We start from the raw sequence: 27,363 nt of genomic DNA on the forward strand, positions 1-27,363 counted from the left end.
AATCGCGAGAGAGGCGATTGCCAGAGGTGGCACGCCTAACTAACCAACGACACACAAACACGAAACAGAGAATGCGAACGCTTGCTAAACGGTTACCTTACCGAGCCTTACCGCAAGCGTTCGTATCAGACAAGACAGACAGACTAACGGAAAACGGGTATAGGTCAGATAAGATCCACTGCTCTTCCGCCAGAGCGAGTGCGATCCGGGTTCAGGGACAGGACAGGAAAGATCCACTGCTCTTACTGCCAGAGCAAGTGTGAACCAAGTACAGCAACAGGCTAGCAGGAACCACAGCAAGACAGACAGAACAGGCAATACAAATCATACAATCTGACTGTACTAGAGGGGTGTCTAATACAGCCCCCAGGAATACTCTTAGATAACTTTAGCAAACCATAGCAAGGCTGACACTCCAGGAGTGTGTTAACAAACCATCATGACCAGCAAAGGACTGTGAGAGCACATGGTATTTATGCTGCAAGCCTTCAAGGGAGGAGACTAGGCAATCTGCATAATCAGTATATGCAAATTCCTCAGCAGAGCAGGTTTGAAGCTTGCAAGGCAAAGACAGGTCTCTTATCCAGAGACCTGCATCCCATGGACTTAAGGAATGGTCAAACAGCTGTCTGCCTGTGCAGCCAGCTGAGCGGATCATTACAAGTAGTGGCTGATTAACAGCAGAAACAAGCATGCAGCTAATCTTGTAGCTAATAATGTCAGAAACACCTGATCTGCTGCATGGTCTATGGCTAAAAGTATAAAGTTGGCCACAAACCGTCCAATTTCTAGAGAAAATTTTTTCGAGCGATGAGAAATGTTGATTGGATTGGTTTTAAATACGGTAATCTCCGTTGATGTGCACAATGTATTACTAACGATTATAAAAATTTGGATTTTCTTGTTGGTTTAGATAGATAGGAAGCAAAGATTGTTTCGTTGATGGTGTAGTGAATGGTTTTTCTTCCGATCAGAATTATCTAATCGCTCGAATGATTTTTCGCTAGAAATTGGATCGTTGGTGGCCATCTTTAGAGGCAGAGGATCCGCAGGATAGCCAGGCAACTGGTATTGCTAAAAAGGAATTAAATATGGCTGCCTCCATATCCCTTTCACTTCAGTTGTCATTTAAGTCCTTTTAGAATAAAGCACATATCAGCAGGGATTAAGATGTGCTGGAGATGTAACCACACATAGAATGATCTCTTACATATGTGGTGGTCCTGTCCAGTCGCGTTCGGGTAAAAAACGAATCGCGGTAGTGGAAATGACCTACCGCGATTCCTATGTTAAAAAGCAAACCGTAGCGATTGTAAAATCGCTAGCGGTTTGCGATTCAGCCAGCGCAAACGCGCTGGTGGAAAAGGGCCCTAAGTGTTACCTTACCAAAATATAATTTTACTGGGGTTAAAAAAAAAATCTTATTTATTTTTATTTTTTTATTACATTTTTATAAAGTATTTTTATGTCCATGCTTTTATGTCCATTCTCTATTTATTTAGTTTGTTTTAAATTTTTCTCTTGTTCACAGTCTGGTTAAAGGGGTTGATTGCTTGGATTACATCTTCCGTTTTCTGCTGTCAGTCCTCCTTCACTTTTGGGATTACAGCATTCATACGGAGGCAATCACTAGGATTATCAAATAGTGGTCCAAAGTTTAATTCACACAATCAAGACTAAGGCCTCGTTCACATGATTTAGCGGAAATGGCTGTGCGATTGGAATGCAATGCGTACGATCGCACAGCCATCTCCGCTACTCTGCGCTGCAGATCCCATTCACTACAGTAAATGGATCTGCGCTGTGATTCCAGAAAAATGGTGGACTATATCCCTAAGGGCTTGTTCACACTAGAGGCGTTTTTAGATTTTTTCTTTTTTAATGCAGCCTAAAAGCGCTTACACTATGCTTTCCAATGAGATAGTTCGTTCCGTTTGCTTGCCGCTGACAAATGCGCTGCATGTACCATTTTTAGGGCGACTTGCCCTGAATGGAAGGTTATAGGGAAACCGCAAAGTGCTTGAAAAAGCACTTTGTATAGCAATTTCCCCAGCGCTGTAATGAATAAGTACATTGTATTAATTCATTCCCAGGGGCAAAGTAATTACTTCCTGACTAATGTTAGGAAGTGATTTAAATAATTGCTCTGCTAAAGCGCTTATAAAAGTGCTTATAACACGCAGAGCAGAGCGATTTGAAAAAAAAAATTGCTCGGCGAGGGCGCAAGCACAATGCAATGTGAACAAGGCCTAAAAGCTTGCACAATTTAACTTTATCAGATAGCCATTAAAAGGTATTACTTTTACAAGACTTTTTTTCTACGTACATAATTTGTTTGCTTAACACAGTACAGAAACTTTTTTGCTACTACATTAAACTGTAAAATCGAAGAGAACAAACAGAACAAACTAATGAGTTACTGTATGAAATTCAGGCTACCATCATCTTAAAAATGCAAATGCAAAACACATTCAATATTTCTGTGTTGTTTGTGCGTTTGCGATTCTAGGAGCGCTTGTGATCTTGGAATTAGGAGGTGGTAGGAGAGATAAGGGGAGAAGCTTCATTACCTTAGAAGGTAATAGGAGAGGAGAAAACATTTAAGGGGGAAACTAATTTATGTGAGGAGGCCCATAGTAATGACCCCAAATTTCATTTCAGATCCACTTTAATCGTAGGAGTATTATTTTGTTTTTACTTTGTTTAGATTTTGTTTTCTATGCTTTTGACATACCAATTCCTAATTTCTGCTTTCACTACATAATAGTTAGAACAGACTAAATTGAACTGACACTGTAAAAATAGACTCCAAATTAGTGTACTCATTTAACCCCTCAAGAAGAGAGCAGACATGCACTATTGTGAAAAGTGTAAATCTTTGTTGACAGTTTATGATATAGAAACCTCTGTCCACTTAACAAGATTGGCCCAGCTCTTCCAAACAGCTGCCTCCCGCTTGTATGACATGTATTCCATAAGACATGCCTTGCAGGCAGATAGTGCAATTATAGCCTCACACACCCTGGTTATTAGGAGGAGCGCCGTGACCTTGCCATTAGAGCACGCTTTGATTTCCTGTGCTGTTTTGTTTTTTCTCCCCCCTCCTGAAAAAAATGGCGAGTATCAGACGAAGGTCTTTGAAGTTTGTGTGTTTTTTTACAGAAACTACAAAGTGCTTTGCGGGGAGGGGGTCCTATACATATGTCTTCCACTTATAATATAGGACACTGACTGGACTGTACCATCAATGGGTTCATAACATGAAAGATAGACTTAACGTAATACATCAAGCAGAGCAATGATTTCACACCTGGAGATTACAATTCTTACAACATAAATGAATTCACAGGATTTTGATCAGGGAACAACATCTTTTTGACTTTGAGTCATATAATTGTGTTTTCCATTAGATCATTGTTTCTCAGTCTGTTAAATTGATGTTCTTTTTTAAGTTGTTCTTTTTGTTTTCTTAGATGTGGAAGTAATGTTGATGAGCATGTTGTAATTAAACTTAAGTGAGACTGTACTTAAATAGTCTTGTTTATATGTATCATTTATAAGTAGATGGGTTTATAGGGGCTGTCATATTTACACTTTATATACATTATATATACCGGTATATAAAACCAGTGTTTTTGCTTATGGCTCATTCTCACGAGAGTGGTTTGCCCCGACTTGTTAGAGGAAACATGAAAAAGTTACACTTTTATTCTTATGTGCTTTAACATATGTGCTGGTATATTTGCTTCCAGCTTTTTTTTTCTCTTTTTTTTTTTTTTTTGCAAGTTTGCTTAAAGTCCTCTACTATAGGCTTAGTTTTTTTTATAATTGCATTTCATAGAAGTGCCACTATAAAGCATTATGCATTTAAATTATATAAACTTATGGAAACTGAGTGTTCTCCCCAGAATTTTTTTTTCCAGCCGGGAGGTAGGAAAAATTAGCCGCGTGGGGCGAGATGAGAGAATGCAGGGCTGGTGCTTCTGTGAGCAACTCTGATTACAGCATAGCAGGAGGTGAGCTGATAACAGCCGGGTGCTCACCAAAACTGGCCGGGTGGAGCACCCGGTTAAGAGAGCCTGGGGAGAACACTGGAAACTGCTTACAGGCAGGCATGGGCTCACTAGTCCCCAAGGACTCGAATTCGTGATTTAAATGAGGTTTAATTGTCGCAGCTGTGCGGCTGGGAGAGAGGGGGTTAGTTACCCTTAAGTCCGTCGGACTTCATGCGTTCCAAACGTCTTGCACACGTCCTATTGGGACCGTTGCAAGACTCGCTACCGCGCACTTCCTCCTTCCGGCTTGAAGGAGGAAGTGTGCGTGGTAGTGAGTCTTGCAACGCGTCCAATAAGTTTAGAATGCAGAAAGTCAGACGGACTTATAGGTAACTAACCCCCTCTCTCCCAGCTGCACAGCTGAGGCAGTTAAGCCTAATTTAAATCACGAATTTGAGTCCTTAGGGACTCGTGAGCCCACCACTGCTTACAAGTGCCCATATCCTCACTGTAGACAACAAGCAACCTCATCTAACTACCTACTCCTTCTAACTTGCCTCCCTCCCTCCCCCTCCCCCAATTATAGTGATGCTGTTCATGTCATGAGGGGTGGGGCTGATTGGGATTCCTACCTCAGTCACTTCTTTCCGGTGACTGTCAACCCTCCTTTTGCTGTCACTTTCCAGGGTGCCATGGCTTCAGAGTGATTTGTCATTGCCACCCTCCATGTTGTGGACCACATCACTGAGGTACACAACACTTAGGGAACAGGAAGTGTATAACGTTAAAGGACAACTGTAGCAAGAGGGCTATGAAGCCTGCCATATTGATTTCCTTTTAAGCAATAGCAGTTGTCTGGCTGTCCTGCTGATCCTCTGCCTCTAATACATTTAACCATAGACCCCGAACAAGCATGCAGCAGATCAGGTGTTTCTGACATTATTGTCAAATCTGACAAGATTAGCTGCATGATTGTTTCTGTTGTGATTCAGACACTACTGCCGCCAAGTAGATAAGTTGATCTGCCAGGCAACTGGTATTGTTTAAAAGAAAATAAATATGGCTGCCTCCATATTCTTTTCACTCCAGTTGTCCATTAAAGAGAACCTGAGGCGGTTCCTTGGGGGGCAGATGGGACACAGAGGCATATTGTCTGCCTCATGACATGCTTCTGTGTTCCCACACCGCCGCTCTCTCTTCATTATGAGCCCACCTCGGGCTCTCTTTAAGGGTAAGGTTTATTGGTGGGCAGCAGGAAGAGGATAACACTAAGGGTACAGGTTAATGGTAGACAACAGGAAGTGGATAACGCTAAGTGTAGAGGCTAGGGATAGGCAACAGGAAGTGGATATCAGTTAAATATTTTACTTTACTACAGGATTTCAGTTTATTTTACGGCAGCATTGGGTTGCTGTGTTTTCTAATATAATGCACAAAGTGGTATGAGCACTCCTCCTCCCTCTGTTGCTATGTAGAAAACTGTTAGGTGGATCACTATACAGAAAGAGGGGATATCTCCTCCCCTAAGGGCCCGTTTCCACTTGTGCGGTGCGAATCGCCGCAGAAAAAATTCGCATGCGGATGCGAATTTCGTATGCGGGTGTATGCGAATTTCCATGCGAATTCGCATGGATGACGATGTATGCGAATTTAACCATGGCAGTGCTGGTGTGATTTTCCATTGTTTCTATGCGAATTCGCATGAAAATTGGCATACCCAAACCGCATGCGAATTTCCTATTAAATGCATTGTATGCGATTCGCATAGCGGTATGCGAGTTCTGATGGCTCTGCCATGCAAAATTTTTTCTGCACAGAAAAACGCAAAGGAATCCTGACAAGTGGAAACAGTCCCATTCACTTGTATTGCTATGCGAATTTGCATGCGAAAAACGCATGCGAATTCGCGATAGTGGAAATGGACCCTAAAAACAGTACATGAAAAGTGTCCGTACAGCGCTTACTGCCCAACAGTCTCAGTTAGATTTGAAGAAACAGTTCCACTGTCTGTAGCAATCAGATCCAGTTATTGTTATAGTAAAATTCTCACCAACGTTTAGTGGCTGATTCAGTCACAAATCAGCAATGCACTCTTTACACACAGGCTTCTCCTCAATCAGCTTCCTCCTACAGTATTGCTCAGAGACAGAAAGACATGGGACAGAACATAGCGTAATCCAGTTTAGAATGAAAAGTCCTTCACCCACTCCTCCGTATGTCACCCAGTGTGTACACAGTGCTCGGTGTTACAGATGAATTGCAGGCTCACCAGATATGGCTGATTGAACCACAGATCAGCATAACAGGCTAAGGCTCCCAGCACACTGCATGCGATTCCGATACCGCTTTTTAATCTGGTTTTACATCCGATTCCGATTTTTAATCTTTTTTGCATGCTGCGTTTTTTGATCCGTTTTTCTGTTGAATGTATTCAGGGAAAATCGGAATTGAAAATCGGAATCTGAAAACGGATTTGCAGTGTGCAGGGAGCCTTAGACTGATTCTCTTTAGCTCCCAACCTACGATCTTCTTTCCATAAAGACCTCAGGAGAGAGAAGTTTGACACAACATAGCGTAAACCTGTATAGTTCCAAAGTTTTTTCCTCTTCCTGCCACACGCGCATAAGTGAGTACACCCCCGCACATAAGACAGTGCACACCTCCGTGCGAACAGCTAACAACAGTGGGTTTCCCCTACACAAATCCTCTCTGCTGTAAAATGGTAAAAAATGCAGGCTCACCAAATCAGAGTGCTGACCAGAATAGGACCAGCAAAAAGCGCTTCAGTATATCTCCTCATTCACCAGCGACCAATAACATTTAAGGCAACCTAGAGGAACCTACATCCACAATCTGGAGATAATGCCGTCTAGCTAGGCTGGGGAGAGTCAAAGGGAGATCAATGTCCTCCTGCTGCTGAAGCTCTGATGGTGGCCCATGGGGATATTAAGGGAAGATATTTTTAGAGAATATGAATCTGTCGCAGCCAGGCTCCATGTCCGCCGTGCTTGCTGCTGCCATTGATGTGATTTCCTCAGGACGGCCTCAGGGCAGCATCTGTTCCTGTGCACCGCTGTACGCCTAGCTGGCTCCTGGCTGCAGATTCTAGAGGGCTGCGGGCAGTTGTGCTGATCAGCGGGCTCCGGGGTCAGCTGTCAGCCGGGACGTGCTGCTCTCCCTGCAGGCTCAGGCTTGTCCGGGCTGCGGCCAGTGCAGCGCTCCCGTCCCGCACTCCTGCTCCTGCGCTCAAGGTGAGGCTCGGCTCCTGCTTGCCAGCCTGTTACTTACTAGCGGGGAAGCAGCAGCAGGAAAGATTGTATGGTGTGTGTTAGATTGTCGATTTATTAATATACACACCCTAGCAATTTTCTCAGAGTTTCAAATCATTTTGATCATAATTGGGGAACCATTGAACATAGGTGTGTGGTACATTGGTCATATTTTTGAAATGTTACAATCCGTCAGGAAAATTGATTGCAATTCTTAAATTGAACAGATATTTAAAAAATTGTATGGTGTGTGGCCACCTTAAGCCTTCAATCAGCCATTATATCTGGTGAGCCTGCAATTCATCTGTAACACCGAGCACTGTGTACACCACTGGGTGACACACGAAGGAGTGGGTGAAGGACTTTTCATTCTAAACTGGACTACGCTGTTCTGTCCCATGTCTTTCTGTCTCTGAGCAATACTGTAGGAGGAAGCTGATCGAGGAGAGGCCTGTGTGTAAAGCGTGCATTGCTGATTTGTGACTGAATCAGCCACTAAACATTGGTGAGAATTTGACTATTCTAATAATAACTGGATCTGATTGCTATAGACAGTGGAACTGTTTCTTCAAATCTAACTGAGACTGTGGGGCAGTGATAGCTGTACGGACACTGTACTTGTGCTGTGTTTTTAATATGATTTCCTCAGAAGAGAGCATTAGGATTTTAATTTTTCATGCACAGTTCTGTAAGAACACAACATTGTAGCAAGGTATTGCCTAACAGACTTATTTCCAGAGTACCCAGATAGATCATTGTGACCCAGAACCACTAGGAGAATATAAGAAGCTAAAACTGACCAAAAAGCCCTCTTACCCCCCAAAAAACCCAATGCAATGATTCAGGTTTGAGTGAGCAAGCATGGTCTTCTACGATGCATCTCTGGATTGCTTTTACTTTTTAAGATAATTTATCCTTATGCATATGACTGCACCATCAGTTCACTAGTGAGAATAGACACAGTTTCTGAGTATGAATACTATTTTTCTATAGTTGTATGTTGTCATTGATGCATAAGTGTCCTGTCCTAATGACAGTTTAAAAAACAAGATACATGTGCTCGTTCAGAGGTCAACTAAAAAATGTGTACCCTGCAGCTTTTACAGAGTGTACAAGCAGTCCAACACTTCCATTACACCTTTAATATGATATTGGTTTACACCTCTCTAAAGAAGGGGCGAGGGGGACTGTCTCAGGTTTAGAGTTTTTTTTTTTTTTTTAAATAAGTGCAAAGGAAGATAGCAGAAAAAGTTTTAACACAAAATAAAAATGATGTTTACCTGAAACATACCTTTCCCATATTTTGTTATGAGCAAGCAGGCTGTTTACTATTGGTATTGGACTGATCCATCTACTGCCGCTTCTTTCTTCGATCATTTTTGTGCATAACCCCTTTTAAAGTGACACTGGAGTGAAAAAAGTATGATTATAATGAATTGTACGTGTAGTACGGATAATTCAGAGAACATTAGTGACAAAGAACAAGAGTCTTGTACATTTCTTTTCAGATATATCTCTGATATTTGCAGTTTACAAACTACATTCTGTATTTTAAGCTATGAAAAAGAGCAGAGATAATGGCCCTTTCAACTTTCCTGCAGTAAAACCTTAAACAACAAACAGTGAGAGAACGGTTAAGATAATTGCTTCAGAAAACAGCAATGTAGTTGGTCGGAGAGCTCAGAGAAGCTCTTTTGCATAGATGACAACTGACGTTTTTTTAACTCTTTCTGTACTGTAAACAATATGAGACTCCTATCTGTGTTACTAATGTTCTATTTCTGAGCTGTACTACAAATACAAATCATTATACTATAAATTGATTTTCACTTCAGATTCCCTTTAAAGCGGACCCAAACCAAACATTTTATTTAAAAATATTTAGTTGCACCACTCTGACACATACAAAGATAAATAAACACTCCTTCAAGCCTATGAGCATTTCAGTGCATGCTTTTCACCCTTCTCTTTTCATAACTAGGGTTATACAGGTGGCAGCCATTAGCAATTCCTCCTATGCTGGACACCACCTACTTCACCAGTTTGCCGGATTTTGTCCCGGCAATATGAAATGAAGGGAGGAGTTCCTCCAATAAATGTAAAATATTTTATTTGTCATCATGCAGCTGAAAAAAGGCTGCCATTTATTATTATAATTTAGAAAATAGTTTTTATTTCCGAAATCTTGTATTTTTAATTTGGGTCCACTTTAAAGGTTGTCTATTTCTTCTCCTATAGGGGCCCAGAAGATACATGTTTTGAGTGTGGTGTGTTCCCAGCCATCCTCAGCTTCCCTCTAGATTATCCACTAAGTCCTCCTAAAATGAGGTTTACTTGTGAAATGTTTCATCCAAACAGTAAGTAAATGAACAAACAATCCCTTTATTGGATGCGTGCATGTATGTTTTTGTGTATTTGTTTTCCTGTTTATTAACCAAGTTACAGAGAGTCCGTGTCTGCCAACTTCTGGTGCATAGCCCCGCCCTTGCTGGAAAACAAAACGCCTTTTGTTTCCTCTATCTCGAGTACAGCAAACAAATGGCATAATTCAGCGCGGGGCAGGGGCTACACGCCAGAAGTCGCTGGGCATGGACTCCCGGGACTGATTTATAAGAAGACCAGGCAGGTAATTATAACATTACAGGAGAAGAGGATCCTGTAAGTGTTTATTATATGTTGGACATCCACTTTAAATCTAGGCAAACAAGACAAATAACATTTATATTACTCTTCCCTCCTGGCGGACTCAAAGTGCTTGAGCTGTAGCCACTAGGGCGCGCTCAGTAGGTTGTAGGAGACCAGCCCAAGGACTCTTAGCCACTCCAGGCGAGTTATTCCATGTCAAATCAACACAGTTTTGTATGAAAATCTGCCCTGACCCCTCGGATTTTGATTCAATTTCATGTATCAAATGCCCTTACATACTGATGAATAGAATTGGGAAAGAAAATACATCTCTGCCTTTCCTTGAAAAGTTATCCAATACTAATTATTTTAATTTTCATTAAAAAATCGCAGTGTCCAGAAATATTAAACTGCCACTTTCTCTGGAACCAGATGAGCTACAGACCTCATCAATGTGTCATTTTTAGCTCTTGTGCTTCAATGTGACCTGGCAAAATTTAGAATTAAAAAAAAAAAAAAAAAAAAAAAAATTCCCATAAACTGCAATTTTTTTACATTTTGAGAAGGGTTTTTAGGTCATACAGTACAAGTTTCACCTTTATGCTGTCAATTTATGTAAAATACCAAGGCAAATTTATAATGAACAATAAAAATCTAAATTTAAAGAATACCCGAAGTGACATGTGACATGATGAGATAGACATTGGTATGTACAATGCCTAGCACACAAATAACTAGGCTGTGTTCCTTTTTTTTCTTTCTCTGTCTGAAAGAGTTAAATATCAGGTATGTAAGTGGCTGACTCAGTCCTGACTCAGATAGGAAGTGACTACAGTGTGACCTTCACTGATGAGAAATTCCAACTATAAAACATTTTCCTAGCAGAAAATGGCTTCTGAGAGCAAGAAAGAGATAAAAAGGGGAATTTCTAATCAGTGAGGGTCACACTGTAGTCACTTTCTGTCTGAGTCAGGGCTGAGTCAGCCACTTACATACCTAATATTTAACTCTTTCAGGCAGAGAAAGAAAAAAATGAACACACCATAGTTATTTGTGTGCTAGGCACTGTACATACACGTCTATCTCATCATGTCACTTTGGGTATCTTTTAACCTCCCTGGCGGTAAGCCCGACACTGTCGGGCTAGCCGCCACAGGGGATCACATCGCCCCGGGAGGATTTTTTTTAATGAAATTTGTTGTATTTTGTTAAGCTATCACTTGGCTAGTTAACTATGTGAGCTATGGGGAGGATCAGAACTGCTCATGACGTCGATGACGTCCTGTCCGATCGTCGCCATAGCGACGAGTGATGCTAATTGGGAAGCTGCGGCTCTCGCGGGATTGCGGACGGGTGAGTGTTGCCGGCGGTGATCGGGGGGATCAGACCGGTGAAGGGGGACTTGGGCCACATAGCTAGCCAACATACCGTATTTTTCGGACTATAAGACACACTTTTTCTCCCCCAAAAGTAGGGGGAAAAACTCAGTGGGTCTTATGGTCTGAATAGTACTTTTAGGCTAGCACCCGGCGTCGCCCCCTCCCATTAATAATATTTGCGGTGTTCTCGTTAAGCCTCCTGCAGTGGGAAATGTGTGAAAAAAGGTGGCGGCAGAGAGATCCCGTACTGCAGGGTGGGCGGGTGGCCTCCCATACTTTCATCTACCACTAACATTTGTTCCGCCCTCCTGCTAAGCCTCAATACCCCTGGCAGCTAAGTGGCTCCCCCGCAAAGCTTCCTATGACGTCCGGCACCTAAGCGGCTCCCGCACTAAGTTTAACCACTTAAGGACCAGGGGATTTTGCAATGATCGGTGCTGTGTGAGCTCTACAGCCCGCAGCACCGATCAGGAATGTGGCAGGGCGATCAGACTTCCCCCCCCCCCCCCCTTTTTCCCCACTAGGGGGATGTCCTGCAGGGGGGTCTGATCGCCACCGGCTACTATTGATTTGCGGGGGGGCTCCTCAAAGCCCCCCTCCGCAGCGTTTTCTGGGCTCCCCTGCTTTCCCTCCCTCTCCCTTCTCCTCTGTGCGGCGCAGGACGGATATCCGTCCTGCGCCTGAAAGGATAGGCTTCTGCCTATCAGATGCTGGCGATCCCCGGCCAATCAGAGGCCGGAGATCGTTGATCTACGTCACGGCGCTGCTGCGCAGCAGCGCCGTGTGATGTAAACAGCGGGGATTCCTTGAACTGGCTCCGTGAACTGCCATGGAAAGGCCGCTCGATCGAGCGGCTGTTTCCATGCTATACCACTAACGACCCGCCGACGCCTATCGGCGTTAGGCGGTCGTTAAGTGGTTAATGTGATCCCGACACCTAAACGGCTCACCGCCAAGTCCTCTGGCACCTCCAACTCATGAGCACCCACCCCGCTAAGTTTACCCTCACCCCCAACACATGAGCGGCCCCTCGCTAAGTCTCCCGGCACCTCCAACACATGAGCGCCCACCCGCTAAGTTTTCGCTTATCCGATCTGGCTGTTCCTTGGTCCTCAGTCCGCTCTTGCTTGCATTCTCTCTGGCGCTTCCAATCCTGGCTGCTCGCATCCCCGCTGGCATCCTCTCTCTGCGTGACCCATCATGTGACCTATCATGTGGTCACGCTGAGAGAGGACGCCACCCGCGATGCGAACAGCCGGGATTGGAAGCGCCAGAGAGAATACAAGCAAGACCGGACTAACACAGAAACGGCCGGATCAGATGAGTTTCCTCCGAGAGCTGACAGAGGAGACGGTAAACTTGCCGGGAGACTTAGCTGGGGGCCAGGCTGCTCAGGTGTTGGGGGTGTCGGGAGAGTTCGCGGGGCGCATCATAGGTGTTGGATTCACATGGAACTTAGTTTGGAGCCGCTTAGCTGTCGGGTGTCACTTAACTGGGGAGCTGCTTAGCTGCCAGGGTCATGGATGCTTAGCGGGAGAGGGGACAAGTGTCAAAGGTAGATCAAAGTAAGGGAGGCCACCCACCCTGCAGTTCATGATCTTCCTGCCTCCCTCAGGTGCCTCCTTTTTTGGGGCTACTTAAGCTGGGCAGTGCAGCTTAGAGACAGCTTGGGGGAAGCTCCACAAGATGCCCCTGCAACATAGACACACCAGGTTTAATTTATATTTTTCCCTGGTTTTTATCCCCCAAACCTAGGTGCGTCTTATGGTCAGGAGCGTCTTATGGTGCGAAAAATATGGTCCAAAAAAACCTTATAATTAAAAAATCCCTCCCGCGGACGCAGTCACTGAAACTGCGCACCGCCAGGGAGGTTAAAGGATTTAGACTAGAAAACTAAGGGGTTTTTTTTGAAAAATGTAAAACTATTCCCTCCTATGCTTAGTTTTAAAATTGCAGGGTTTTTTTGAAAAATGTAAAACAATTCCCTCCTATGCTTGGTTTTAAAATTGCAGGTTTTTTTTGAAAAATGTAAAACATTTTAAAGATTTTTTTTTTTTTATTCTAAATATTGTCATGTCACATACCGAATAAAAGCCCAACAAAAGAGCTTTTAAAATGAGCTTTAAATACACATTGCCCAGGTCTGTATCTAATCTGGTTACAGCGGAAATTGTAGTTTGCTATTTCAGGATGCAGCAGTTTTTTATGAAAATGTGAAAACTTAATATGTCATAACTTTTGAACTGCAGGCCCAAAACATTTTTTTTAATTATTTCTATACATACAGTAACTCTCTATAAGGAAGCTAGATATGCCAAATTTCATCAAAATCAAAGAACACCAGTCAGAATCAGTGTGTTGATTTGACATGGAATGCCCCAGGCCAGGCGTTCCAATGTGACACCATCACTGGAATCTTGGGCTTTCAGGTAAGTAGAATGAGAAGTTGGATGTTTGGAGGGAGAGGAGCCTATCGTAGTGTTTGATTGGTGAGGGAGCTAAACGACAAAACAAAAGTGTAGATAGGCCTCAAAGTGAACGGATTTAGGTGCATATCATTAAAATCTAGATCCTCATTAAATATGTGAATGCAAAAAAAAAAATGTAAAGATAGTTTGCGGTTGATGATTTGTGTGGTGAGAGAATTGATTAATACTAATGCTATCTGTGGAAGCAAAATAATCTAGTGATTGACTTGTTGCATGGTTTGTTTCTCCCAGTCTATCCAGATGGGAGAGTGTGTATCTCTATTCTCCATGCACCCGGGGATGATCCAATGGGCTATGAGAGCAGTGCTGAGCGGTGGAGTCCAGTACAGAGTGTGGAGAAGATCTTGCTGTCTGTTGTCAGCATGTTAGCAGGTGTGTGATTTTTTTGCTCCCGGGGTTATTCCACCACAGAGTAAATGTGTAGCAAACTTGGCAAAGAGAAATGTATCATAAGATGAAATGCTGCGTACGGAGATTGAGATAAGATTGTGCACAGCAGCCTTAAAGTGAACCCAAGGTGAGAGGGATATGGAGGTTGCCATATTACTTTTCTTTTAAACCATAACAATTCCCTAGCTGTCCTGCTGATCCTATGCCTCCTAATGCTTTTAGCCATAGATCATGAACAAGCATGCAGCAGATCAGGGGTTTCTGACATTATTGTCCGATCTGACAAGATTAGCTGCATGCTTGTTTCTGGTGTTATTCAGACACTTCTGCAGCCAAACAGATCAGCAGAGCTGCCAGGCAACTGGTATTGTTTAAAAGGAAATAAATATGGCAGCCCCCATATACCACTCACCTCGGGTTCACTTTAATTAGCTGTCCTGGCTGCATTCATTGCTACTCTACTCTTCTGGGGAAGTGATATGTCCTCCTCCATCATAAGCATGCAATCACATCATTGTGTGCATCAGCATGGGAAGGGCTGGGATTGCCAGACTGAGCATTTTCACTCTGCTTTCTGTACCAATGCAAACACAGGGAAGGGATTGCAAGGGGGAGGGACAGTTAGGGCACACAATATTATCCATGTGTTACAGAATACCCACACAGCTCATGGTGACCCAGAACCATTAGGAAAGTATAAACTCGAACGTAACAATAACCCCTGCTTGGGATGTAGGCACAGGGGGCCCATGGGGGGTGAAGCCTGGTTGGGGCCCACCCAGGGCCATTTTTAGTGGCTGGATGGTGCAGGAGGGGGGCAGTGGGCACACAGCAGCAAGGAGGGGACCCTACTCGCACTTTCCTCACCTTAAGTCCTCCCCTCCAGAAATGATAGCAGCGGCAGCATGTGGGGAACTCGTACCTCTCTGGTTTCAGGCGGCGACAGAGCTCTGCGTGCCTCTGTCTCATATGTCTCCAATGCCGCTGACTACTTGGATGTGGGGCCCCATCCAAAGTTTCAAAGGAGGGTCCAGTCCTTTCTAGTTATGCCCCTGAATATAAATGTGCCTTCTTAAAACAGAAGGTATTTATGATTGAGGTTTCCCTTGATGCATCACTACCAAATACGTAAATCCTCTCTTTATGCCCTTGAAAGCCAGACACACATCCAGAACTGCTGGTGTATTGTGAGCCTAAAGCTTATATATTTTACAGAGCCACATTTATCCAATTTGCACACAGCCTGTTTTGGACTTTTTGGTCCTCATTAGCGCATGGGGTGGATTGATATAGCTCTATGGGAGAGGGCTTGGACAAATACTATGGAATATGCAGATAGCTTGAATGACCCAAAACCACTAGGAAAGTATAAGGGGCTAAAAGAGACCAAAAATACCCATTACTAAAAAGCAATTGTAGGCTTCTTAAAACAGAAGGTATTTGAGATAACTCAGCTTTTAGTGAGCAACTGTGGTTTCTCAAGATGAATTACTTCCGAATATGCAAATTATCACATTATGCCCCTAAAAACCAAGCACACTCCTATCACCGCTGGTGTATAGTGAGCCAATAGCTTATACATTTTACAGAGCTGTATCAATTCAACATGCACACAGCCTGTTTTGGACTTTCTGGTCCTCATCAGTGTATGGCATGTGTTAATGTCTCTCTCATCATTCGTTCTGTTATGTGCCCCTCTCTAATGATCTCCTGCTGCTGTAATTACTACTCCTATATTCATCTCCTCTCTGTAATTAGTAGAAGTTCAGTTCAAACTGTGTGTGACATCTAACCTGCGGGTGTAAACATTTATTCTCAGCTTTGTTTTTGGTACGCCACTGCTATTTGAATTACCACTTTACATCAAAAGCCATCTTCTGACATTTACCTTCGTGACCAATAGGAAAAATCTGGTAAAGCAGTAATGACCGTTGTATAGGAATCTTTTCACGCCTTAAACCCCCACCACACACACACCACCCTCCCTCCTTATAGCACATGCATGTAATATAGACCTCAGAGGGTCCCAAACCCCATAGTGGAAGTTTAAAGAGTGACCCTTGGAATTATATTAAAAGGTAAACCTTCATTTTAAAATTAGTATGCATGAATTCGAATACATAAAACAATACCTGACGTGTTTCACAGCCCACATGCGCTTCATCGGAGGTCGTTTCATAGCTTCAACATTCTTACGCAAAGAGACGAAAACACTACTTACTTGGATTCACTGTCCCATTATTAGAATGTCACCTACTAAACAATCAGGGCAATACCACTTCACCCTACAGCTTTGGAAAAAAGGAATGCAAGTGAGCAGTGTTTGGACGCTTAGCATGTGAATTTGGATATTTGAGTTCCAGTCACATGATCTATGGGAAGGAAAGAGTAGCGGCTTTGACTGACAAAGTTGGTGGCTTGCACTTTCTCCACAATACTTTTGACAAAAAGAGTAGAGACACAGTGCTCATATTCAGAAGGAACCTCTTTTTCTAGCTGTGAACACACACCCTGTGAGAGGAGGAGCATTAGGGACCTGCGGCACACCAAAGGGGTATAAACTCTTCTTTCCACAGGTTAGTTTTTATTTTTCACACAGTATCACTTTAAAGCAAATCTTTAAAAAACCCCTGGAGGAATAAAAGACTTCCAGCGCCCTCCTCCTAAACACTGCGGGATGCTGGAAGCCCCTGGAAGATTGCGGTCATGGTCCCGTCCATAAACAAATGCAGCTACACTGCGCAGGGCGCCTCACACCTGCGTAGTAGCAAGGAGCCACTCGGGCTTAGCAGAAAAAGCCATGGACACCACTCGACAAAGCCATTGTCCAACGGATTCCTGGGGTCTCAGCGCTGGATTGATGGAGGCAAGTAAGAGGAGAGGCTATCCAAAGGCTTTCCTCTTCTGAGGAAAGTACCCGTTTTGTTTTTTTTTGTTTTTTTTTTACCTTCAGGTACACTTTATTCTCCTTTTTCCTGATTGTTTTCCATAATGATATACAAGATGGGATAAGGAGAAGTCTTGATGTGTTGTATAGGAATAATGAGGCTATCTGAAAGCATGGCATTCGTAACATTTGCTGTTTGATCACTGATTAAAGGATTTCATTTTACTTGGCAATATCAGATCGGTCTTGAAAACGTTTATTTTTGGTGATTCAGTCAATTTTCTTAGTGACATTGCTTTACAACCTGGCTGAATTTCTCATGACTGCATGAAAGGGCTGGAAAATGAAATGTGTCTTTGACTCTGAATAGTACCACATGCATAATTGTTTGTGGCTGTGGATGTCTGATGTCTACAAGAATAGAAATTCAGATAAAAACGACCACTGTTCTCCTTTGTTGTGGTGGCTTTTTACTGTTTATTAAAAAGGATTATAGCAGTCCAGTCAGAATTTCCATTTGTGTTTTATATACTCAATCTTTAAAAGTAAACCTGAGGAGAAAACCCTCCCCTAGGGGGTACTCAGCTTGGGAGGGGGAAACCTCTGGATCTTAAAGAGGCTTCCTCCGTCGTCCCTCGCAGACTCCTTCTACCGCTGGGACCCCTGGACACAGACAAGGAAAAATAATCAAGCTGCCGCTGCATGCAGGCACAGTGAGGGCATTCCTCTTGGGCTCTGTACTACTTTGCTTGTGTAGTAGTGCTAACCCAATTGTGCTCGGCTTTTTTCACCGGAGCGCGTCGGAAAGCTGCTTGTGAGCCTGTGCATGATGTATCTGTTCTGGAGCCAATGACTACTGCACCTGCGCGCACCGCCGGTGGATCAGGGGTGCTGAGGAGAAGGGGGTCCCCTCTTTAGGATCCAGAGGCTTTCCTCTCCCCAAGGAATGTGCTCTCTAGGGGCACTTTTTCACTTCAGGTACATTTTCAGCTTCATACATACACTGTGGCCATACCTATAGAGCAGCGAGAATGGCGTAACAAAAGGTAACGAGCTTGGCTACATTGTAACACTTAATGCCAGGACTGGAATGTTAGTGTGGGGTATAGGGTTTAGCTATAATATAGCTAAGCCCCTGAGGATTAGTGCTAGGTGATCAGGTAGCTTGGAGGGAGGTTAGTGTTAGGTAGAGGAGTAGTTGGTGTTTGATATAGAGAGGGTGGTGTTAGTGTTTGGCATCCACAGGGGAAGGTTAGTGTGAGGGAATAGAGAGTGATGTTTAATTTTTCAATAATATTTTTCACCCAAGTTGATAGATGACCGTTCTAAATGTATCGCTAAAATTTGGCAATTCAGAACACCAACACTAAACTTTGTAATTCAGTTGCAAATCAACCCACACATGAGCTTGAACTCCATCACTATTGGTAATCCTAATCTTATTAGTGGATGTTCATTAATGACATCCTTATTTAAGGATGGTCTTAAAGCGGACCTGAACTCATAACTTGATCTCTGCTCTAAATGTTCTAAAATTATGCAACAGCATAATAACCTTCAACCTCCTTAGCGGTATGGAGTGCTTCCTCCTCTCCAGTTTCAGTTTACATAGCCCCTCAACACTGAGCAGGGGGCATTGTTGTTTTTAGATCTTTGAACTTAAAATACTCTTTTTCTGAAGCGTGGCCCACCCAACCTACAGTCCCAAAAACCTGAGTAAGGATGGGATTTCTTCACTTGTGATAACACTGTGGTTGCTGGTCTTCCAATCCTTGTTTGTGAGTATCATCCATATCTTGCTTTGACGCTCAAAATGACGCCAGCATACTACACCATAAGGGGCTCCCAGTGTCTCCGTTTTTCTTAGTCTTGTGGTACCCTACTGTCTGTGTGGTACCCTACAATAACTCATTTTTACTTGCCAAATAAAGGAGATATAAGAAGTACATGTACGTTTACACCTGACCTTTTCTCTTAGACAGGAGGTGAAACTTGTTCATAATAGAACTTTTACCGGTACAGTCTCTCTTCAGTAACTAGCATCGTAGACCTGTGCCATGTAGCAATGGTGATTTTTATACATAAACATTACAGAAAGAACACTAGCACGCTTTATTAGTGACCCTCAAGTCTCTGTTGTTCTCTGATGGCTTAAAAAAAATGTCTGGTACAAGGACTTGTACAATGAATGCTGTCAGTGTAGAGTATATGGATAAGCACACGTTGCCAAGAGATATTTGCAGTAATACAGCAACTTTAACCAGAACAGCAAATCGGTGATCCTGATGCTGCAAGAGTTTTTTTTCACTTTGCATGTTTCTCTTCAAATACTCAACCAGATTCAACTGAAATACAGTAACTGAAATACAGGTAGTCCCCGACGTAGGAGCGGCCCGCCGATACGAACAGCCATGGGAACAAGTAAAAAAACTTGTTTTTGAGAAAAATCGCTTTTAAACAAATTCAAAGAAAAAATGGCTTTTAAAATTTTGTATAAGCAGGTGCAGAGTGGGGCACTGGAGGTACAGGGAACAGAAATAGCACAATGTTCCAACTTCAGAACAGAATCCGGTTAAAAATAAACCTACAGTACCTGTCTCGTTCGTTAACCGGGGACTACCTGTAATATGAAGCAATAGAAGACAGCTGGTGTCAGCACTGCCTAACTAGGGAGGCCACTAAAGGAAGGGATTGAGATAGCTGTAAGCTGTAAGCTATGTAAGCTGAAGCAGGAAATTTGGGTGCCTGGGGCTAATGGACTATCCTCGTGGGCACTAATGCGAAATATCTGTAAAAAGCTGACATTTTGGCACATGATAAATAGCAGTTGGCGTGCCCGTCCGTTGGGAGAGGGGTGACTTGGTTTTAGGCATTGGTAGAGGGAGAGTTCTGTGTGAGAGTAGGGTCTGGGTCAGGTTTAGTTGTAGTAAAATATCAGTAATATTAACCAATATTTTACTACCCTGATTAAGACTGGAAATATTTCTTCATTTTCATTGTAATAGACGATATTTTGCAGTTTTGCCCCCCGCTCCCTTTTTAATACTGTTATTTTAACATATTTATGGTATTATTCTGAGATAAAGAGGAAGAAACGATAAAAAAAAAAAACATTGTTATAAATATTTTACAATTTGGCTTTATACCCAACATGGCGCCCCGATTAAGTTTGATCAAAGGCAGTTACCGTCTGATGGCCTCTCTGTTTGTTGTCCCACGCCTCGGGAGACATCTTGCCGACTCAATTGCCGCTCCGGTAACTGCATTGCCTGGGGACAGGGGAAGTGGACATCTGGAGGTCTATATCTGTGCCAGATGCCGGCCCGGTATGTCTGCCATGTCTGAACTTGGGGACGGGTTCCCCATCGGCTCATCACCGCTACTGTTTCACGGTGATCGCTGCTGGCCTTAGTCTACCTCGTGATTGGCAGCGCCCCAAGCCTGATGATTGGTCAAATGTTCTCAAGGCTGGCTCAGCTGCTACCTGCACACGCTGCCTCTCTCACACGGGGAGTGACCGGGGAACACACCACTGAAGTGTGGATGAGTGGCAGAGAACACCTGGCGCTGGTTCCAAAAAAGTAGTATTCGGACCATATGACGCAGAGACTTACCCCCCCACCCCACTTTTGGGGGAGAAAAAGTGCGTCTTATGGTCCGAAAAATACGGTATTTTGAAACGGTGCAACACTGCGGTTAGATAGATGTTTAAGATTTCATGCTGAAATCTATTCAAAATTTATGTGCAGTGTGGAGGGATTCGATCAGATAGATCATAGATCCCTCCCTGATCAGATTATGATCTGATAGAGATCTATCATGATATGTTCATGAATCTGATTCCGTATTGGAAGTGAAATGTAGGCAAAGTGATAAAAAAAAATATCCTTGTATAACATCATGGCCAAGGTTGTTATATACTCTGTATAAATTAGTACTTGGTGCCAGAATTTACAGATCCAGACAGAAATAAACTTTATGTGAGGCTGGAGGTTTATAATCTTCATAATGAATCTCAGTTTGTGACGGGAATGTTTTCCGACATCCATCTTCAAATTTTACAATCCACCTTTATGGGGCATACTTATTAAAATCATAAATTCTTCCACTTCACACTTTGCAAAACTTTACAGTTGTTTTGCAAACCGCAATAAGAGGTATTTGTAGAGATCAAAATGTAAGGTAGTAAATCAGAAGGGAAGGCTGTAGCATGCAAAAGAATGTTGTTAAATTGGCATTAAACATGTAGAGTGCTGTGAAATTGCTGTAAAGTCATGCTAAAAATGTGAAATTTGAAGGAAAAAAAAGAAAAGCGTAGCTGCTAACTGTATCACCTACAAGTGACTTTCTTTTCTGGCAATTAACTTTTGTGAAGGCTAAAGTACTGAAAAATTGAATCAGGTCATTTTGGTGCCACCACTGAAAGATGCCTAATAGATGCCTATGTTAAATATCGGCAATTGGGTGCCCAACCCATCCTATCAGCTACGAAACTGTTATATTTATTTCCTTTTAAGCAATACCATTCCTGGAAGCCATGCTGGTCTATTTGGGTGCAGCAGTGTCTGAATTAAGCCAGGAACAAGCATACAGCTAAACTTTCAGATCTGCCAGTAATGTCATAAACGCCTGATCTGCATATGCTTGTTCAGGGTCTATGGCTAAAAGTATTAGAGGCAAAGGAACAGCAGGATAGCCAGGCAACTGGTATTGCTTAAAAGGAAAAACCGTATATACTCGCAAGCAAGCCGACAGGCATATAAGCCGATCCCCCAACTTTTACCTGGAAAACCAGGAAAAATGATTGACCCTCATATAAGCCGGGGTAGGAAATGTTGTCCGTGTGATCCCCCCAGTGTGTCCCGGTATAGCTAGTATAGTGCCCAGTGTGGGTAGGTGGTGCCCCAGTATAGCTAGTAAAGTGCCCAGTATAGCTAGTAAAGTGCCCAGTATGGGTAGGTAGTGCCCCAGTATAGCTAGTATAGTGCCCAGTATAGCTAGTATACTGCCCAGTATGGGTAGGTAGTGCCCCAGTATAGATAGTAGAGTGCCCAGTATAGCTAGTATAATGCCCAGTATAGCTAGTAACTTGCCCCAGTATAGTGCCCAGTATAGCTAGTAACGTGCCCCAGTATAGCTAGTATAGTGCCCAGCGTAGGTAATATAGTGCCCCAGTATAGCTAGTATAGTGCCCAGTATAGCAAGTAACTTGCCCCAGTTTAGTGCCCAGTATAGCTAGTAACGTGCCCCAGTATAGCTAGTATAGTGCCCAGTATAGTTAGTAACGTGCCCCAGTATAGCTGGTATAGTGCCCTGCATAGGTAGTATAGTGCCCAGTATAGCTAGTATAGTGCCCAGTATAGCTAGTAACGTACCCCAGTATAGCTAGTATAGTGCCCAGTATAGCTAGTAACGTGCCCCAGTATAGCTAGTATAGTGCCCACAATAGTGCCCAGTATAGCTAGTAACGTGCCCCAGTATAGCTAGTATAGTGCCCACAATAGTGCCCCAGTATAGCTAGTAACATGCCCCAGTATAGCTAGTAACGTGCCCCAGTATAGCTAGTATAGTGCCCAGCGTAGGTAGTATAGTGAAGAGTCGTTTCCCCCCCCCCCCTCCTCTCCGCGGCCGCCGCTGCTATTACCTTAGCTCGGCGCCGCTCCTATTCCCCTGTCCTGCTCGTATAATCCACAGCAGTGCGCCCCACGGCGGCTGCTGTGATGAGGGAGGAAGCCGTAGAGAGAGCAGCTGCGATGTGTGTCGCCGTTCTTATGGGAACCACTCTCTCTCAACGGCTCCCTCATCACAGCAGCAGCTGTGGGGAGCGCTGCTGTGGATTATACAAGCAGGACAGGGGAATAGAAGCGGCGCCGAGCTAAGGTAATAGCAAGTAGGTAGTATAGTGCCCAGTATCGGGGAAGCGGAGGGGGGGCTTCATTTTTTTTTACACACTCGCAAGCAAGCCGACCCCCCAACTTTTGACCCACTTTTTGGGGGTCAAAAATTCGGCTTGCTTGCGAGTATATACGGTAAGTGTCAGTCTACATATCCCTTTCACATAACTTGTCATTTAAGTACCACCTAGTTATAATCTTGTATTCGACTATTTGTAACGGCTGCGGCCATGCTCAGATGTGACTCCAAGTGGGGGCCGCCTGTCCAGCGCCAGTAACGAGCACTAGCAAGCATCCCAGCTTATGCCTATACATAGTTCCATTTCATTAACAGGGTACTACCCCCAATATCTTTTTGGGACATAATCCCCTATTCCTTTAGACAACAGACTCTTTTGGGCTGTGATCTTACGAGAGCTGTGGAGGCGGTACAAAAATCATCCGACTCCTCAGTTTATGAAACCACCGACTGCAGGTACCTAAAATTGCTCCAACTACTCGACTCCAACTCCGACGCCACAGCCCTGTATCTTACTCATACAGTATCTTGATATTGCCACATTTCCTATTTATTAATGTTTCTGAATATATTTTTTGTGTATAAGACGTTTAAATAGATTATTTTTTATATTTCCTACTTCAAGCTTTCAGAATAAAGCCTAAATCCAGTCCACTTTTTTTCTAGATTTGAAGAGCATATTTAAGTTTTACAACTTCTTACAGGATTTTCCTACTTTCTTTGTCCACATCAGTGACACAAGTAGCTTATTTCCTGTCACTTAGTACCATCTACATGGTCCTTTATGGCTTTTAATGTGGACCATGGTGATTACCTGAACAGGAAATGAGGGATCGCAATCAAAACTTCATAGTAGGGTTTTATTTATTCCCATCTCTGCTTGTTTTTGGAAGGTATATGCACTTCCTGTAAGGACAGGAAATAAGGGAAGAGTTCCAAGATGGAAACACAGCAATAAAAACCCAGAGTTTCTGACCTTTTTCAGTGTGTTTTTTAGTTGAGTTGGCACTCTAAGCTGCACGGGGAAAATTTATCAGGCCTACTATATCGCAGGGCAGTTAAATCCTTTCATCTCCCTCCTTGTCAATCACTGCACTGGAGTAAGCAGTGCCCTGCCTAAGTTTTGGAGATCTCGTTGTGTCTAGAATTTCATACCATGTCCATTGTTCTTTGTAGTGCTGTCTCTGTGATGTGTGAGTATGGGGGTCATAGAGAAGAGCCATCATGGTCATGAGTATCAACTTGATTTTTATCAGACCAGTGATTTTTATCAGATTGTGGCACAAATATGCTTGATAAATATCCAGCAGGGGGTTTTAATGTCCCATTTTGGCCCAGCAGTTAACATTCAGTTTCAGAATCCAATACACTTTTTTTCCTTGTTCTTTTTTTCTTACAGAACCGAATGATGAAAGTGGGGCTAACGTAGATGCCTCAAAGATGTGGCGAGAAGACCGTGAGCAGTTTAACAGGATTGCCAGGCAGACAGTCCAGAAATCTCTGGGATTGTGAGAAGACACTTCAGTATTGTTCATGATCCGAGGTTACAGCACGTATTTCTGCCTCAGAGACTCAAACAATCCTTCTGATGCTGGGAACACCGACCTTTCCTGCTTGCTTGCTTGCTTGCACATAGAGGCTTTTGGAGGTTCTTCTGTGGTTGCATTTGTTTCCCAGTTTGAGTGTTCCATTGTTGCACCTTACTGTTGCTCTTTTATTAAATGAAGGACTTTAATCTGGACTATCTCATAGCTTTTTTTTGTGATTAGAATTTGCTGGAACCATCGGACACTTAACACACTCGTACAAGGTCCCTGAATGTTGCAATTTAAAATGCTTATGATGTAACATGCAGTCTATCACAGTATTGTGTAAAGCCACACCAAAGTCAGTATATTTCCTTATTGCTAATTCATTGATGTATAGTGGTAAGGCCATTTTAAATTGACGCTCTCAGATGTAATAATGGTTTAAGGTAAACCTGAGACAAAAAAGGCAGAGGTTAGATACGTACCTCAGTAGAGGGGAGCCTCTGCTTCTCCAATCCTCCTGCAACACACCAATGCTTACCACAACCATCTTCTGCTTCATGTCTGTGCTCCTAAGAGCGTGGCCGAACTGCCTAGGTGCAATAAGCGGCTCCGTGCTGCTAGGTGGGCTGGCTGTCACCCGCAGCTGCACTCTTATATAGACGGAAGCATGGCCGCACAAATATATTCAACAAGCCCTCATTGAATATGTTTAGAGAGTACCAGCACTGTATCGGTGAGGGTGAGAAGGATGGCAGAAGCCTGGCTTCCCTCTACTTCGGTAACTATCTTACTTTTTCTTTTTTTTGTCTTTCTCACAGGTACACTTTAAGGTGAACTCTAAAAGGAGAAATTCTATTGGATGTACTACTTTTATTCTTATACATTCGAGATTTTGCAAATCTTGTGGCCATTCTTATAGCTAAAGAAGAAATACCTTATGCATTTAATACGCATCCCCAAAGTTGTATCAGTTATTTTTAATTCATTGTTCTCCTCTTATCTGCATGAGAGAAAGCAAATAGCAGCCATTTCTGTTTTCTTTCATTTTCTTTTTGCTTCCTGAGCTGGAAACAGGTTTGCCCTCTGTTTTATCTTCCCCTATTTAGCTCTGGGCATCGTATTCGGAGCTGTAAATCAAGCATTTGAAAACTTAAGCAAATTATAACATTTTATGGACAAGAAATGTTCAAAGGTGTAATTACAAATGTTAATTTTATTCAGTGCACGATCCAATGAATCTTCATGGAGTTGGCCTTCAAGGCATAATGCTACACCCTTCTATACAGTGTTGGTGGGTATTCTCAGAGAAAGATTTTTTTCTCTTTTTTTGTTTTTTTTAAATTCTCATATTTTCTTCAGTTCAGCATTGCTTCTATGTTAGAAGACATGAGCTGCCATATTTTCATGTTTGACTTCCTATTTCTGAAATAAATTATTGCTGTAAGTTGGTGTCTTTTTCTTTGCGGTAGCTAAAGACTTGACCTGATCAGTAAGCAGGAATTTAGTGTTTTTAATAAATCTGGCCCTATAGTTTAATCCATGGCTGTGGCGTCAGTACATAAATCCTGTGGAGTCAGTACATAAACACTGGAGTGTTTGGTAACTCAGACTCCGACTCCTTTGTTTCTGTTATACTAACATATTTTCCATGTTGATTGAAAGAGCACAGCATACGAGGCCTTTCAGAACTTTTAAATCTACAGTAGAATCCCTTTATAGTAAACTCCATTTGCTGAGGACTGAATTCTCTATAGCCAGAGGGTTACTATAATGAGATTCTATTGTATATGAATAGCGCAACATGCCTCTTTCATCGTCTGGCCCGCACTTGTATACCTCCTTCTCTGCCTCTCAGATCTCGCACATGCGCACCTGCGCCGCTTCACTGCAGTCCTCAGGAGTGAGATCTGAAAGGCAGAGAAGAAGGTGCAGTAATAGGATACAAGGGCAGGCCATACTGGTAAAAGAGGCTTTTTTTGGGGCACAGCGCCACTTTCTCTCTGTTTTCCAGGCGTCCCGGACACCTGCAGCTTGCTCTGCCCTTCACTTACACCTTCCCGGTGAGGTGCCCCCTCACCTCACCATCGGGACCATATTAAGTCACTTCTTTCCACGAATCCTGGTGAGTGGATTTTCTTCTACATACTTGTTCAGCACCGCCCTTGCTGCTTTCATATGGTCACGGCGGGGGATGCGGCCGCAGACGTTTTTGAGCTCTTCCGTCTCCCCCACCATATGTGGCAACCGCAGATTCTCCAGTTCGGCTCAGAAGTTTCATCACCTGGCGTATAAGACGACCCCTGACTTTTGAGAAGATTTTCCTGGGTTTAAAAGTAATCTTATACGCCAGAAAATCAAGCCGAAGAACTTCTGGCTAGGAAGCTGATGCACTACCCTATTGATCATCCAAACCTGTCACAGTCAACACGAATGAGGACAATGGTTACGTTTGGATCTAAGATCAACAGCTAAGCTTATGTCATAGTGTTTTTTTTTTTGTTTTGTTTTTTTTTTATTTACTTAAGAAACTACAAAAGTTTAAAGAAAAGGCAAACAATGAAAAAAGTAAGGTTATATTAGAAGGTTATAAAGTGTAAAGTAACAGCATATATAAAAATCAGGTACAACTATACAAGGTATAGAAAAACTCAGTTGATACAGGAAAGATAGAGGACAGAGGGAAGCTCCTAGTGGCCTGCTTATCTAATTGCCTAGTACTCATATGGTATGCAACAAGTTGTGCCAAACAACAAACCCTGTGTAGACGCACGCGTGGAAAGTAAAGAAAGGCCCTTTAAACACCTGTTTTGCCCTAATCAGGTGCGTATTTCACCTTGGATGATCCAACCTGGTTACAACTGAGCGTTATGCAGTTAAACTAAAG

At 43.1% G+C, this 27,363-nt stretch overlaps 1 protein-coding gene across 1 annotated transcript in view; it reads left to right on the forward strand.

Moving 5' to 3' along the window:
* Positions 1-25,923, forward strand: part of UBE2G2 (ubiquitin conjugating enzyme E2 G2) — a 76,842-nt gene extending 50,919 nt beyond the window's left edge. The window contains exons 4-6 of the mRNA XM_068246950.1: positions 9,503-9,621; positions 13,989-14,129; positions 24,347-25,923. Coding sequence (XP_068103051.1) covers positions 9,503-9,621; positions 13,989-14,129; positions 24,347-24,459 — 373 coding nt within the window. The 3' untranslated portion in view covers positions 24,460-25,923. The remainder of the gene's footprint in view (positions 1-9,502; positions 9,622-13,988; positions 14,130-24,346) is intronic.
* The last annotated feature ends 1,440 nt before the right edge of the window (positions 25,924-27,363 follow it).

The sequence above is a fragment of the Hyperolius riggenbachi genome, chromosome 7, assembly GCF_040937935.1.
Source record: "Hyperolius riggenbachi isolate aHypRig1 chromosome 7, aHypRig1.pri, whole genome shotgun sequence".
Classification (NCBI taxonomy): Eukaryota; Metazoa; Chordata; class Amphibia; order Anura; family Hyperoliidae; genus Hyperolius; species Hyperolius riggenbachi.